Source organism: Sorex araneus, chromosome 3 (genome assembly GCF_027595985.1).
Source record: "Sorex araneus isolate mSorAra2 chromosome 3, mSorAra2.pri, whole genome shotgun sequence".
In the NCBI taxonomy this organism is placed as follows: Eukaryota; Metazoa; Chordata; class Mammalia; order Eulipotyphla; family Soricidae; genus Sorex; species Sorex araneus.
In genome coordinates, this window is record NC_073304.1 from 175,273,370 (window position 1) to 175,289,673 (window position 16,304).

The 16,304-nt window shown below is 47.7% G+C and overlaps 1 protein-coding gene across 1 annotated transcript in view; it reads right to left on the bottom strand.

Annotated features, from left to right (window-relative positions):
* The window catches only part of SIAE (sialic acid acetylesterase), a 49,165-nt gene that overhangs the window by 28,708 nt on the left and 4,153 nt on the right, over window positions 1-16,304 (bottom strand). The window contains exons 2-3 of the mRNA XM_055130358.1: window positions 10,516-10,677; window positions 2,890-3,065 (exon numbers count right to left, since the gene is read on the bottom strand). Coding sequence (XP_054986333.1) covers window positions 2,890-3,065; window positions 10,516-10,677 — 338 coding nt within the window. The remainder of the gene's footprint in view (window positions 1-2,889; window positions 3,066-10,515; window positions 10,678-16,304) is intronic.

Sequence of the window (16,304 nt, forward strand, 5' to 3'; positions counted from 1 at the left end):
ACATGCAAAAACCTTGTTTCTAGCAATGAAGAAAGTAGGAAAGAAATTCCATTTACAGGAGAATCAAGAGAATTATAATGCTTAACTAAGGAAATAAGTAACATGCACAGGAACCATAAAATATTGTTGAAAAACTAAAATGGGTTTCCCAAAATAGGTGATACTACCCCCAGGGAATGGAGTTGGGCAGGGATTTGGGGGCACTGGAATGACTTGGGGGAACAGTAGTTACCCACCCCACCCATCCCCCGCAATTAAGAAGGTGCCTTCGGCTTGTTCACCTTTAAAGAAAGTAGATTTCAAGAGGTTCCAAGTTCATATTTTTTTTCTGGAAAAGGCATAGTTGGCCAAATTCATTTGGAAACCCTCTGACCTAAAGTAACAAATGACAGCGCATGTTCATAGGAAGGAAGGGTTAATAGTTTAAAAGCGAAAACTGGCTCGGGAGGTGGCTCAGTGGCCACGCATCTGTGAAACCCTAAGTGTGATCCCCAGCAAGAGGGAGAGAGGGTGGTGGGAGGGAGGGGAGGAGGGACAGAAGAAGGAAGGAAGAGAGGAATGGAGGGAGGAAGCAGAAAAGCAAATATTACCCAAAGCAATCCACATGTATACTATACCTATCAAAATTTCAGGGTTGCAGAATTAGTAGAGGGTAAGGCACTTGTCCTGCATGTAGACAACCTGGTTTGATCCACATATGGTCCCAGCACCACATATGGTCCCCCAAGGACCACCAGGAGTGAGCCCTGAGTAAAGAGCCAGGAGTAGCCTCAGAGCACTGATTGATATGGCCTGCAAACCAAACAGCCCCCACAAAATAAATTCAAAAGAACCTTTTTCAAAAAAATAGGTTGTTTTGGAGTGCACACCCATCAGTGTTCAGGGCATACTTCTGGCTCTGCACGCAGGGATCTCTCCTGGAGGGGCCAAGTGCCCTGCCTGCTTGTACTACTTACTACTGCTCCAGCCCCACTTTTTTTTCTTGCAGAAATGAAAATGCATGTCCTTATATTCTAAAGAATTGCAAGAGACCCTGGTAGACAAAATATATTTTAAAAGGAAGAAAAACGTTGGAAGACTACCATCTCCCAACTCTCTGAAACTAAAAACAGTATGGTACTGGCATAACGAGACATATAAACTAATGGAACAGAATTAAAAACCCAGAAATAAATGCCTATATGTATGGTCAACTGATTTTTCACAAGAAGCCAAGACCATTCAATGGGGAAAGGAAAGTCTATGGGAAAACTAGATATCCACTTGCAAAAGAATGAAATGAAAATTTCACAATACACCATAAATAAAAATTGACTCAAAAAATATTAGAGACCTAGATTTAATAGCTAAAACTATTAAATTATTCAAACACTGAAGAAAATATTTATGATGTTGGATTTGGCAATAACTTTATGAATACAATACCAATGGCATAAACAAAAGAAAAATAAATTGGTCATCATAAAAATTAAGAACTTTTGTTTTATCAAAGGAATCTATCAAAAAAAGTAATAAAAGAGGGGCTGGAGAGATAGTACAGTGGGTGGGCACTTGCCTTGCACACAGCCGACCTTGTATTCCATTAGGTCCCCTAAGCCCTACCAGGTGTGACCCCTATACACAGCCAGGTCAATATAGACATATAATTTCTAAAATTCAAAACATACCCGATTCAAAATTGGCAACAGACTTAAATAGGTACATCTCCAAAGATGTACGAATGGGCCGAACTGGAGACACAGCATAGGAGGTGAGGCACTGGCCTTGCCTGTGGTCACTTTGGCAGATCCAGGTCTGAGCACAGAGCCAGGAATAGCTCTGGAGGACCACCAGGTGTGACCGAAAAGAAAAGATGTACAAACAGGTAATATATACATGGTCCAATATCCAACTCAAGAGTCATCAGGGGCAAAAACAAACTACCAGGAGATACTACTTCACAAAGAGAGTAAAATGTTTTTTAATGAAAGTAACACATTAATGAAGATGGAGAAAAAAATAGATTATTTGAGCACTGCTTGTAGAAATGTAAAATGAAACAGTCACGATGAAAAACTGATGATTCCCTAAAAGTTCAGAGAACAGCTAAGAGATGACTCAGCAACTCCACTCACTGATATTCCACAGAAACTAAAGCCGGCACACCACCATTCACAGCCAAGATACTCACAACAGCCAACAGGCGGCAACAACTCAGATGGGGTATATGCACAGTAGGATACAGACCAGACCTAAAAAGGAACGATACCTCAGGAACATAACATGGATGACAGACCTTAAATGCTTAGTGAGAGGAGACAGGCATAAGGAATGATTATACCAGAGCCCGCCCGTACAGGGTGCGTCAAACTCACAGAAAGAAGCAGATGAGAAGTTAGCCAGGTCTGGGACAGAGACCAGAGGAGTTCCTGCTTAATTGGCCTAGGCTTTGCACCGGAACTGACAAAAAAAAAAAAAAAAAAAGAACGATAAAGGTGATCTTGACACACAGCTCTGTGCTCAGTGCCAACTTACCAACTGCATTTGACCAACGTTTAAAATAAGAAATAAAGTACTACGTTTATCTTAAGCACGGTTTTGTTCAAAAGCATGTTAACAAAGCCTCAGAAATATCAAGTGACCTGTGAGTAGCTCAAGCAGTAACAGACAAAGGAGATACTCTCCTCCCTCCTCTGTCCCTCCTCCTTTTTTACCTTCATCCTGATCAACAGAAGTGTTTGAGTCGGGGGAAGGGAGGTTGGGGTCACACCCAGCTGTGTTCAGGACTTCCTCCTGGCTGTGTCCTCAGGGATTACTCCTGGCAGGGCTCAGAGGACCGTGTGTGGTGTCAGCCACAGACTACCGTACTGCCCCAATAGGTTGGATTTGCGCTGAGCCCCGGCACATTACCTGTGACACCGTCATCTCCATGTTACTCTGCCCGCTGCAGAGCCAGACGTCTCCGAACAAGACCTCCCGAACACTCAGGGTGGAGTTCACGCTGCCAGTGCTCTGTTCAGCCATTACTTCAAAGGGCCCCCCGGGCTTCACAGGGTCCAGGACCACCATCCAGGTATTGGAGCCCACTGTAATGATAACAAGATTCAGAGGAATCTGTCGTTATATTTATTGGTGCCTATCCCCAGCCTCCATGCTACACTAAATCCACAATGATACAGACTGGCAAAATTTTGGACAAGCAAACAGAAGGAACAAAAAGCAGCATTTCTAGCCTTAATTTGTACACATCCCCTCTTATTTTTCATCCAAAGATTTCTAAGAAAAATATACTATCTAGTTATAATCCTAAATGGGAACACACAAAAACACAAAGAGGTTTAAAAATTCAAGAGTTGAACAGAAAGAGAAAATGGACATTCTCAGTACACCAACTTGTAGGTAATAATATTATAACCAGAACTTGACCGATCTGGAGATCTGTGATTCTTTGACCTTATTCCAAGAATATTTTTAAATGATCATCTCTCTCTTTTGTCCTTTTTGTGGTTATCCAATCAAACGTGAGCACCAGTCAGAAAGAAATCATTTGGAATCTTAAAGTTCCCCTAAGAGACAGGTCCTCAATCCCCAACTCCTTGTAGCAACAGTTAGAAGAGGGGAGTAGAAAAACGGTTTTTGTGTCTGATTGCTTTCTATGTCAATCTCTCTGTGAAGAAGACATACAGGTTTCACTGAGAGAAATCAGAGTAATTTACTAGATGTAAGGTTTCAGGACTCAACTCGGGCGATGAAAAGCTATCCAAGACCCTATTTCAGAAGCTCATAGCATATTCCTTAGGAACCACCCCCCTACCACCTTCCCACCTCTCACCCACTCACCCCACCACCACTGCCAACATCATACTCGGAAACTTAAGGAAAATATCTTCAAAATGGTAAAATTATCCCCAGGGAACCAAACAACATGAGCAAAGTTGAAGGCAATAAGAGTGAGAAAACAGACAAAATAGAGAGATGATCATTTTAAAATAAAGATTCCTGGAATAAGGCCAAAGAATACAAACTGATTCCAGGGAGAGGATGGGAAGAGCTGCAACAGGAGCATCCTACCCTGAGCACACAAACCTGCAAGCAGTAATCGGCAAGCACCGTGCGCACGGGCGGGCACCAACTGCATGTTAGACCCGATCCGAGGGCTCACCGGAACCAGGGTTCCAGCCGCGTGGCCGGAGGTGAGGACGGCTCAGACCTGCAGGACCACTCAGGGTGTGGGCTCACTCCCCTCCAAAGCACAAGCCCCCGAGGTCAGTCAAGCCCGGAGCAAATGCTCACTATTGTTTTTATACCACCCCTAGCCAGACATCAACACATTAAATGCAGAACCCACCTAAAGTAGCAAGAGGCCTGTTTTGGAAACAGTGGGCAGCTCAGTGCAGCTTGTGTGGCCCAGGTGCGAGGTGCTCCGTATGGCGTTCACTTCTGAGCAGGCAGACGCTGCAATCTGTCCCCGGCACAGTCTCGCCAAGGTCTTTCCAGGCTTCATGTTCTGACACGTCCAAGTGCAGCTCTGTCCCCCCGCCAGCCCCCACCACCACACTGCTCACTGCTAACAGGGTCAGCCGCCAGAAAGGCTGGGACGGGCTGCTCCTGGCGACTGATTCTGAGCGCTGGTGAGAGCCGGAGCCCCAGGCACCGAGGCTGGTGTCAACTACCTTCGTCAGAGCAAACACGGGTCACGGGCACAGTGTGGCAGGGCTGTCCCACCTACCCCAGCCAGAGGCCGAGCAGCTGCTCAGGTGGAAGGCATCTGAAGAGAGCTCGGCATCAATCATGGTCTCGTGGCCCCAAAAAACTCTCAACACCCTCAGAAGAGACCTCAGAGAAGCTCCCTCCCCAGTGCTCCTGCCATCCATTCCATTTCTTGCTCTCTCTTACACTGGATAAAAGACAGCTTGTCTGACGCAATTGTGCACGTTAAGAAAAATGATCGGGCAGTCAAGGGACAGCAAAGCCGCTAGAGAGGGGACAGGCTAGCAGAGAGCAACTCAATAGTGGACAGTGCTGGGAAAGCTGCTGCCTGGGCCAAAGGCCCAGGAGGACATCGGCAGCAAAAGCCACCAACCATGCAGGCCTGTGGGCCGTGCCTGTCCGCTTCCAGGAGGGTCGTGCCAGGCGGCTCGCTCTGGCTGAGGAAACCCAGTTGGGGGTTGGAAGCCGGGTGGGCCTAGAATATGGACAGTCACTGGGCAGAGAGCTAGGGCTCAGCCTCAGGCTCCTGTAGCCCCGGACTCTGCTTTCTCCTGGGGTCTCCTTGCTGACCAGTCACCGCCGTGGGTGCCCAGGCCCAGTGCAATGTATACTCTCGTTTCTGCTGCCGTCGTGTCCTGCGCCCTCGGGTTTCTCCCCGCACTGGGTGGATTCTAAGCCCCTGGGACCCCCACAAGAAGGGCACACCAATGGCTCAGAGCTTCGTATTTTCATGGTGAAGGGTGGCTTTATGGGATGGCCTGTTTCTCCAGTCAATTACATGAGTCAGGATCCACCTGCCCCCTCCCTCCTTCCCTCCCCCCACCCCCTGCCGCTCCAACCCAGAATGGGAAAATTAAAATCACTTGTCTAAAGACATGATTACTAAAGACATGATTAGTCATAAAGGGCTTTCTTGCTTTTTTACTTCTTCCTATGCACATCAGATGTTAATTATTTTTCAGGTTATTGTGCCAAATCTTATGCCAAGAAGAGAAAAAAAAATTACCAGCGACCTTTCCCTTCTCTAAAGGAAAAATCTGGAGCTGGAAGACGTCATCCTCTTTGCTTCTTCCTCACAGAACCCAGCTGCAAAGTGTTCTGGGACCAGAGGGAGTGATGGGCAGGGGAGGAAGGTGGGACTGTTCAGGTCACCTTATCCTGACCTGCCTCAATCCTTTAGGGAGTCCACCATAGCCCCCCCTGAAACAGGAATGCGAAATAAATCTTATTGTTCTAGCAATAATCACAATGCAAGACAGCAAAGTGCCACATGCTGGGGGGTGACACACCATAAGAGGTCCCCAATATGCCACACTATTGAGTATCCTCCCCTCAGATCTGAGCAGGCAGAATATCTGGGGTTTTGTTGGGGGGACACTCTCAGCAGTGCTCAGGGATTACTCTTGGCTCTGGACTCAGGGATCGCTCCTGGCAGGCAGGCGGGCTCAGGGGACCATTTGGGGTGCTGGGCTTCAAACCCAGGTCGGACACATGCAAGGAAAGTGCCTTACCCACTGTACTAACTGCTCTGGCCCCAGAATTTATGTTTTTGTTTCCAGACAAGAAAAAAACAATTGAATTGCTCAACCAATGATGAGCAATCTGGTTACTGAAATATTTATTCTAATAACTATAATCAATTATAGTTATAATATTAATTTAATAAAGTAAGGGCTGGAGCGATAGCACAGCGGGTAGGGCGTTTGCCTTGCACATGGCCAACCCAGGCTCAATTCCTCATCCCTCTCAGAGAGCCCGGCAAGCTACAGAGAGTATCTCACCTGCACAGCAGAGCCTGGCAAGCTACCGTGGCATATTCAATATGCCAAACACAGTAACAGCAGATCTCACAATGGAGACGTAACTCGTGCCCGCTCGAACAAATTGATGAGCAAAATTTGGATGACAATGAGACAGTGATATTATAAATATACAGTAATATTCATTATAATAAATAGTCCCTTGGTTAGGTTATATTGTACTGAAAAGACAAAGATATTTTACAGATACAATTAAAATCCTAAACTAGTTGACTTTCAATTAAAAAAAAAAAAGGTTAAAAGAATAAAATAGACTATCCTGGGTGGGCCTGACCTTGTTTTAAAAGAGGCCCAGAGGGGGCTGGATCGATAGCACAGCAGGTAGGGCATTTGCTTTGAACGTGAAGGACCTGGGTTCAATTCCCATATGGTCCCCCGAGCACCGCCAGGAGTAATTCCTGAGTGAAGAGCCAGGAGTAACCCCTGTGCATTGCTGGGTATGACTCAGAAAAGCTAAAAATAAATAAAAATAAAAAAAAATAAAAGAGAGCCAGAAGGGTAGAGAAACAGTTCATTGTTCACTGGGCTGGAGCACATGCTTTGCATGCCACAGTCTGGGTTCAATCTCCAGAACCAAGACAGTCCCCTGAGCACTGCCAGGGGTGAGGCCCGAGCACTGAGCCAGGAGATAAACCTGAGCACCACGAGGTGTAGAAAAAAAAGAAAATCAGCAAGCATATTAACAGTGCAACTGAGGGTAGGTCTTTATTTTTCTAAGTGAGGAAAAATACATTTCTTCAACTCAATCATGATAACAAATGTTCCCATCACGGGGCTGGAGCAATAGCATAGCGGGTAGGGCATTTGCCTTGCACGTGGCTGATCTGGCTTGAATTCCCAGCATCCCATATGGTCCCCCGAGCACCTATAGGGGTGATTCCTGAGTGCATGAGCCAGGAGTAACTCCTGTGCATTGCCAGGCGTGACCCAAAAGGATTTAAAAAAAAAGTTCCCATCGCTACTTTAGATCTTAGTTTTCCCAGCGCTTAAGGATCAGTCTGCTGGACAACGCTCTGTGCTGCTGAATCCCACTTTGCTGCGAGCAGTGAGGGCACGGTAAGCAGTAAGCAAGACACTAACAGGGCAGACAGAGTGGTAAACTGAGGCAGTCCAGCTGAGAATCCCAGAGGTCTCGTGAACACGTAAAGTACAAGTCAAGCCTTCAGGCTATCCAGCCGTGTCTTCTTGGAATAACATTTTCTTTTCTGCCCTGTCAAATTCCCTGTCTGTCTGCTGCCTTTATCCCAAATAACACTTTTTACCATTTTTTCTCATGGGCAGGACCAAAGAAGACACCACTGGAGTAGCGGCATGGTAGAGAACATTTTTCTTCTCTACCCTGCAAATGCGGGAACCCCGGTAACCAGCCCTCCCCTGCCACCCGGTCCCCGATAACCAACTGCTTTTGCAGATGGTTGTTTAACCCCAAATGATGCATCACCTGGCAATGAAGTGGCTGTGACACCCTGCACCCCAACTAAGAGATGTGGACAGACAGCTGGCAATGTGTCCCTGCATCCTTTGTATTTCCCGGCTTCCTAGTTGGAGTTTTGTTCAAATAAGCCCATAACTGCCAATCAGAGAACTGAATCTCAGCACACGATCCACACAGTGGGAAGAAAGGCTCCTCGTGGCGCCCTGGGGTCCATCTTTTATTCCTTCTCTGAAGTGCCACCTATCCTGGCCATCTCTAGGGCTAGGCCCAAAACAACCAGGAAGGGAGAAAGACACCGGAAGTAAAAGAATGTATAAAAACATTTTTAATGGGGCTAGAAAGACAGTGCAGTGGGCAGGATGCTTGCCTCTGAACATCGTTGAGCTCCCCTGAACACTTCCAGGTGTGACATCTCAGCACAGAGCCAGGGGTAAGCTCTGAGTACCACCAGATGTGGTGCAAAAATTAGCACTGTAGCATTGTCATCCTGTTGCTCATCAATTTGCTCGAGCAGGCACCGGTAACATCTCCATTGTGAGACTTGTTACTGTTTTTGGCATATCGAATACGCCATGGGGAACTTGCCAGGCTCTGCCATGCAGGCTCTCGGTAGCTTGCTGAGCTCTCCAAGAGGGATGGAGGAATCGAACCCGGGTGGGCCGCATGCAAGGCAAACGCCCTACCCACTATGCTATCGCTCCAGTCCAGTGCAAAAATTAACAAAACAAAATTGAAATGCTCTTGAAATATGATGTGCTTTTGCATAAGTCTACTGCACTGTACAGTCTCTGTCTTCCAAGTGTTTATGAGGAATGTTGACCAGGAACACTGTGGAAACCTGCTTATTTTACTGGATGGGGGAGACCGACCGAGCAGTGCTCAGGGGGCTCGAAGAACACTCCTGGCAAATGGACCAGGCTTGAGGAGGTGGTGCTAGGTGGCTATTCAGGCCAGCCCAGCTGCCTTCCAGGATCCTTAAGTAACAGAAATTCTTCCATTTCCTAAATAAATGTCATCTACTCAGTACCATTATTTGTACTCTGGCTGCTCACTTCTAAAATGGACTCAATCCCAGAAGAAAACGGTCTTGTCTCTTGAATTCTCCATTTTCCTAGTTTCTCTTGTAAGTCACTAGCAGCATTTAAATCATCTAACAGAGAATATCTCTGTCCTGGGTAAGCTGACGAGTTTCTTTTGCTTTCACCCAGTAATATTTTGATGCTGAAAGGTCTGGAAATTCAAGAGTTAGGAGGGTTTGCCCACATCTCTGTCTCATACATCCTATTTCCAAATGTTTCTGAAGTGGGAATGAATTATGAAGAGCCTTCCCAGGGCTGAGTTCACTCTGGACTGGGTATCAGTTCTGCATATTGATAACACTAATTAGCAAGCCTGGTTTTCAAGGGCCAGAAAACTGCCCACAAGCTTCCTGGTTATGTGGACACAGCTCAGAGCATCAGTTCCCACGCGACTCCCCACCCACAGACCGACGCCGCCATCAGACCTCCACAGGGCAAACCCCGAGCTCCCTCCCTGCACAGTTACGGCTAGCACTGCTCCTCTCTGACTCAAACCTGCACGCCTGCTAAGGCCCTTCCCGCTCGGAAGGACAATTCCCATCTTCTCGAGTATCCTGGGCTACATCATGGGCACAACCGCCGATGGCACTATCTGGACATCTGACAGCCAGTGGAGAACCTTCTCCTCTGGCTCATCCAGCTCAGCCCTCCTGCCGGAGCCAGCTTCTAAAGTAAGATGTGATAGTGCTGCCCTGATGCCCAAACCTCGCTGACCCAAACCACACGCTGCTTAGCGAGGGCAATAAGCCCCTCTGCCTCCAAGCCCGCCTGCTGCCCACAGCGCCTGTCTCCTGCCCAAATCCCAGACAAACCCACCTGCCTGCCACACCGCCCACAGCCTTTGCCCAGACTCTGCCCTCTGCGTGAGCCTTCTTCCGGGATGAGCCTTAGGTTAATCATCCCTGCACAGCAGCCCGTGTTTGCCCACTGTGACCCTCTTCACAGTGAGCTCTGATGGCTGATTAAATCTGCCCCCAGCCCCAACCTCCACATTCTTGAGAGACGTCACTTGTCTTCTGTTCATGGTACCACCGTTACCTATCACAGGGCCACAGGGCCACAGGGCATGGCAGAATACTTAAGTCATGAACTAAGCCATGTAACAGTAAAAAAAACAACCCCAACACTCGAATCAGTGATTTTTGTGTGCCTGAAGACTGCGGGTGCTTATTCTCTGGACCCTCATCAGACTCCTAAAGACCATGACCACTACAGTGGCAACAGAGAGAGGGTGACATGCAAAGCCACGGATATCAGCAACAACAAGTCCTAAGCCACGCGAAGTGCACAGCCGGACTCTCCCAAGGATCCCCGCTTTACAGAGGTCCCACACACACCAGGACTCCCTGGGAACTGTGACTTCCTGCAAGGCTCTGGGGTCAGACTATTGAAAGCAGGTGACTCCTTTGGGCAGCAAAGCAGTCGTCATTTCCCAGTAGGCCAGCAGGGGGCAGAGGAGGACCGAGGCTGAGCGGAGGCTGGGCGGCCTTACCTCTCACTCGGGTCCCTTTCTTCATGACCGTGTCCTGACCACGGAGCAGACTCACGGTCACTGCGGCTCCCGGGAGGCCATAGCCCCATAGCACAGCCCCTGCAGGCGCCTTCTGCAGGACCATGTGATCGCTGATGTACGAGGCGAAGCGAAACTCCACACCTAAAACACAGAGCAGTCACTTAGTCCCTGGGGAGACTCAGCACTGACTGGATCTGGCTAAATGGCAGGGAAAAAAATCTTCAGGTAAGGGGCCCCCTCTGAGGTGGGCGAGTTTAGTTTCCCTCTCCGCCCCAAGCAGAGCCCCAGCAGGCGAAAACCTCCAGAACCCAGCCACAGCCATGCTCAAGGCCACCCTCCACACACTCAGACAAGCCTCACCCATGAAGGAACTGACAGAGGAACCCAGGTATATGGGACCCATGGCTGAGATCTCCAAGCCTGCTCGGATCAGCACTGGAGCTCCTCCACCCAGATCCCCAGTTTTCCAGTAGCTTGGGAGCCACACCCACAAACTGCCCCCAGCGTCATGCAATCTCATCAATGGCCAAGATCCAGAGACAATAAAACAAAGCTCCCGGAAGAGAGTGACGCAGTTTTTCCTAGTGCATGCAGCCACATTCACAGCCGCGTGACCTCTTATACTCTAGCCCACTGATGTACCTAAAGCAGCACACATGTGTTCGGTTTTAACATACCTGCCTGTATTCTCTTCTATACAGGCTTAAAGGGCTCCAGAATTAAATCAACAACCTTTACACACTTCCCTCTTATTGTGGTGGGAAGATGCTTGCGGGTTGGGTGGGTATGAACTATTGCGAACTACTTTATGAAAATAAAATGTACAAGGGGCTGGAGCAATAGCACAGCGGGTAGGACGTTTGCCTTGCACGCGACTGACCCGGGTTCGATTCCCAGCATTCCATATGGTCCCCTGAGCACCGCCAGGAGTGATTCCTGAATGCAGAGCCAGGACTAACCCCTATGCATTGCCAGGTGTGACTCAAAAAGCAAAAGAAGAGGAGAGGAGAAGAGGGGAGGGGAGGGGAGGGAAGGGGAGGGGAGGAGAGGGGAGGGGAGGGGAGAGAAGAGGAGAATAAAAATCGCAAAAACAAAGTCTTCAGGTGAGAGAATCTCCACAGACGAAGTTCTGATCTTCCAGAATGGCTCGTACTGCTCCCTACTAGGGGAGCAACGTGCAAGAACTGTTTCCAACAATGAATGTCAAAAAGGGCCACTAAGGCAAACCCACTGAGGACCACCAGCTGCCACCCCCGCATCTGCTATCCCCTGCCCATCCATTCCCTCCCAAGGCTTCCCCCAGTTCCCCCTTGCCTCTCCCTGCCCCCACCCCACCCCCCAAATCCCTTAAATGCTCTTCTGAGGCCCCTCACCTATGGAATTTTTGGGAAAAAAAAAAACTACTTCCTTCCCCTACTTTCCATGACCACACCCCCTCTTTGAGCAGGAAATAAAGCAAGCCTCTCTCCCAAATAGCCTTCCCCAACCTCCCTTCCCCGCCTTCCTCTCCCCCTTCCCAGCCCACCCATGACAGTTTCCCTCAAGTAACTCCCTTACTGTGACTTTTTTTAACCAACCCACTGAAAATTCTACAGGAGCATTCCTGACTATCTGTGACAGGGCTGATAACGGAAATGCAGATCCATATAGATGGGAAAAGACACTATCAGTGAGAGGAAGAATCAGAATGTCTAAACAAGGGTGCTTTGTTGCCATTTTACACATTTTACAGAAAAAGAAAAGCAACAGAGCTGGAGACCGGATTCTATTTCGAACCATCACTAACGAGACTGAGGAAGAACTCACCTTAACGAGATCATTCCTATTTTTAACATCCAGCCTCTATCGAAGCATTTTATTAATAACAAGCATTTATCCAAACTGTGTCTCATCAGAACTTAACAAAAGGGGGAGGGGGAAGGCGGAAACTTCCTATGTCCCACTTAGTCTAAACAAAACAGACAAAAATCCTAGGAGAGAATAATAAAAGATTTTTTAATAGGGTTTTTAAATAAAAATGATTGGCAGGAAAGAGACCGAGAACCGAGCAGGGTGTCACTTCCCTCCCAGAAGCTACCATGAGGTCACATGGGGTGGCACAGCTAAGGAATGCTCTCTGCAACTGGCGGGGGGCAAAAGGGATTTTGGGGGTGAGGGTCTCCTACTTGGTCTGCGCTGGGATTTGCAGCCCAGTCCTGAGATGCGCTGAGTCCCTCCAAGGGGTGACTGGATCAAGTGTGTGCAGCAGAAGGTCTGGTGGCAGGAGATGGCCACCCGAGCTGCATATGCCTGCTGGCACCCTGCTGGAGGGAAGCAGGGACATGCGTGGAGGAGGACCCCATCTTGGGGAGGTGATTCATCGGGAGCAAAAGCTGAAAACCAGAGACAGGAGAGAGGGCGAGGGGATGGCTCCAAGGGCTGGCTGCCACCCGCGGAAGAGCCCCCACAAACGAGGGTTTCTCTGGCACAGCTTCTGTCTCCGAGGCTGGGGAAATGACTTCCCAGACACATCTTCCCACCAGCCCCGGTTTGCTCAACTTCTCTGTGCTCGGCTTTGCTCTGGGTTAAGTTCAGGGGCCGGAGACAGAACTCAGCTATGCTGCATTCGCCTTGCATGGGAGGCCCTGGGTTTGGTCGCTGGTATTACAAAAATCAAGCAACTGCATTAAAAACAAAAGAAAATGAGACCAAGAAGAAGGCACAAAGGGCTGGAGCACATGCATGTGGGAGCTATGGGTTTATTCCTCCATGCACTGAGCTAGGAAGAACTCTGGGTATAGCCAGGTGTAGCCCAGAAATCAAACTAATATATATATTTTTAAATGTTAGCAGTAGATGGTCAAGAGTATAGCTCAGTGGCAAAGCACTTGGGTTCAATCCCTCCCTTGCAAAACTAAACTAAAAGTTAGCAATGACTAGTAAAAGTTAGCAATGACTGGCTGTCACACCAGAAGATTTAGTCCCATTATTACTGATCAACAAGCCAACCCCCAAGAAGATTAAGTAAATTTGGGGGCCACTCAAATTTGCATGCACTCAGCCCTGGAAACATCTCCACAGATTCTAAGATTAAGCATTTTGTTTTGTTTTTTGCTTTTTTGGGGTCACACCCGGCAATGCTCAGGGGTTACCCCTGGCTCTGCACTCAGGAATTACCCATGGCGGTGCTCAGGGAACACTATGGGATGCTGGGAATCGAACCTGGGTTGGCCGCATGCAAGGCAAATGCCCTACCTGCTGTGCTATTGCTCCAGCCTCAAAGCGTTTTTTTTTTTTTTTAAGTAGCTTGAATTTCAGTGCATTCAACACGATTTATTGATCCTAAGTGTCAGGCACTATTTTATTTTTGGTTTTGTGGCCAAAATCCAAAAGTGCTCAGGGCTTGCTCCTGGCTCTGTGCTCAGGTACCATTCCTGACAAGGTTCCAGGGACTATATGGGGTGCCAGGATGAGTCATGTGCAAGACAAGAGCCCTAACCACTGTACTATCTCTCTGGTCCCAAGTGCCAAATACTATTATAAGCATTGAAGTTGAAGGAGTGAGAGAAAAAACATGTAAGAGACCAGAATTGTTCCCAGTAGGGACCTTGTGTCTGCAGTGGCGCTTTCATAGGGCAGGGACGGTTCTGACCACACTGCAGACACAAACCTCTTCCACTGGCCTCACAGCACCCAGGCAGTTAGAACACAACTAGGAGCCAGGGCACTTCATCCCAAAGCCACTGCAATTTCCTTCCTGCCTGCAAGAAACTCATAATAAGTCAGAGAGAAGTCATTCCTGTGCTCTTAGCTCAAATTCCAAGCTTCTGAGAGTAAACAGTGGAACATTACCAAGGAATTGAACAGATAAAATGGAGGAATGAGAAATGTGGAGGGACCGAACATTCTTTCTACCAGACACAAGACAATTAATACTTGATTTTTAAGGTCTTCAATATTTTCTTCACTTGGGTGTTAAAATGAAAAGATTAGTGGAGTCAGAGCAATAGTACAGTGGGCAGGGCATTTGCCTTGCACACGGCCAACCTGGGTTTGATCCCAGCAATTTATATGGTCACCCAAGCCCACCAGGATTGATTCCTGAGCACAGAGCCAGGACTAAGCCCTAAGCAAAACTGGGTGTAGCAACCCTCTCCCCCCCCCCAAAAAAAAAGGAACTGGTATTTTAAGGAAGTTCAACATAGTCATTAAAAAGAGAAAGGCTGGGCTGGAGCAATAGCACAGTGGGCAAGGCATTTCCCTTGCACGAGGCTGACCCAGGTTCGATTCCCAGCACCCATAGGGTCCCTGAGCACCGCCAGAAGTAATTCCTGAGTGCATGAGCCAGGAGTAACCCCTGGCATCACCGGGTGTGACCCAAAAAAAAACAAAAAGTGAGAGAGAGAGAGAGAGAGAGAGAGAGAGAGAGAGAGAGAGAGAGAGGCCAAATTTAGAGGGCCAGTATTTCTGGAGAAGCGGCTGGTGAAGGCATGGGGAGAAACATCAAGGATTCTTGACACACCATCCAAACCCTGCTCTGAAGTTTGTACATGAACTGTACGTGAAGTTGGTGAACTGAATGTGTTATATGATGCTACATGAAAAATATGGGCAAGAGGGAATAGCATGAGGGAAAGATGTTGCTGCATGCAACGAAATGAGAAAAAATGTCAATTATTAGTGAATCAAAAGTTCTTGAAGGTGAAGTTCTGATGACTCAATGTGAAGATAAAATATTAATATTAAACAGTCTTGGGGTCAGAGAAATAGTACAGGAGTTAAGGCATCTGCCTTACGTGCAGCTGAACCGTTACATCCCCAGCAACACACAGGGGCCCCCAAGTAGGAGTGATGCCAGGTGTGACCCCTAAGCACAAAATAAGGAGTAGCTCCCAATAGTATGGCAAAGAAACTAATGAAATAAAATAAGATCAGTGCTTTGGATGATTCTATGGAGCTTCCTCAAGAAACATAGAGGTACCATATCAATATCACTTTGAGGTTTCAGTCTAAAAAATACAAAAGCATTCCTTCAAAAGCTCTATGGGGGGGCGGGGGCTGGAGCGATAGCACAGAGGGTAGGGCATTTGCCTTGCACGCGGCCGACCCGGGTTCTAATCCCAGCATCCCATATGGTCCCCTGAGCACCTCCAGGGGTAATTCCTGAGTGAAGAGCCAGGAGTAACCCCTGTGCATCGCGGGGTGTGACCCAAAAAAAAAAAAAAAAAAGCTCTATGGGGAGCAGGCATGTGGCTCAGGGTTACAGTATTGGCCTTGCATGTGAAGATCTGGGCACAAACCCTGGGACCACAGAACGAAAGTAAAGCTGGATCCATCCCAATGTGTACTACAGCATGATTTACACAATTAAAACGTGGACACAGCCACAGAGCCCCTTGGTAGATGACTGGATTAAAAATACAAGATGCAAAAATGCTGATTTAAAAGTAAAAAATAGATATAATATGATTTTAGATAATGGAATATTTTTAATTTCGATTTTTTGTTTTAGGGCCACATCTGGTGGTGCTCAGGAATTGTTCCTGGCCCTGTGCTTAGGTATGACCTGGCAGTGTTCCTCGGGGACATTCTATGATGCCACCAGAGCCACAAGGAAGGCAAGCGCCTTACTGCCTGTACTCTCTCTCTCAGCCTTATTATTTGGTTCTTTATGAAAGATGACATTTTGTCATTCAAAGCAAAAAAGGAACACGGAGAAATATGCAAAGTAAAGTAAGTCCAAAGGAAAACACAAACATTGAGTGATTTCACCTAGCTGAACAGTATCA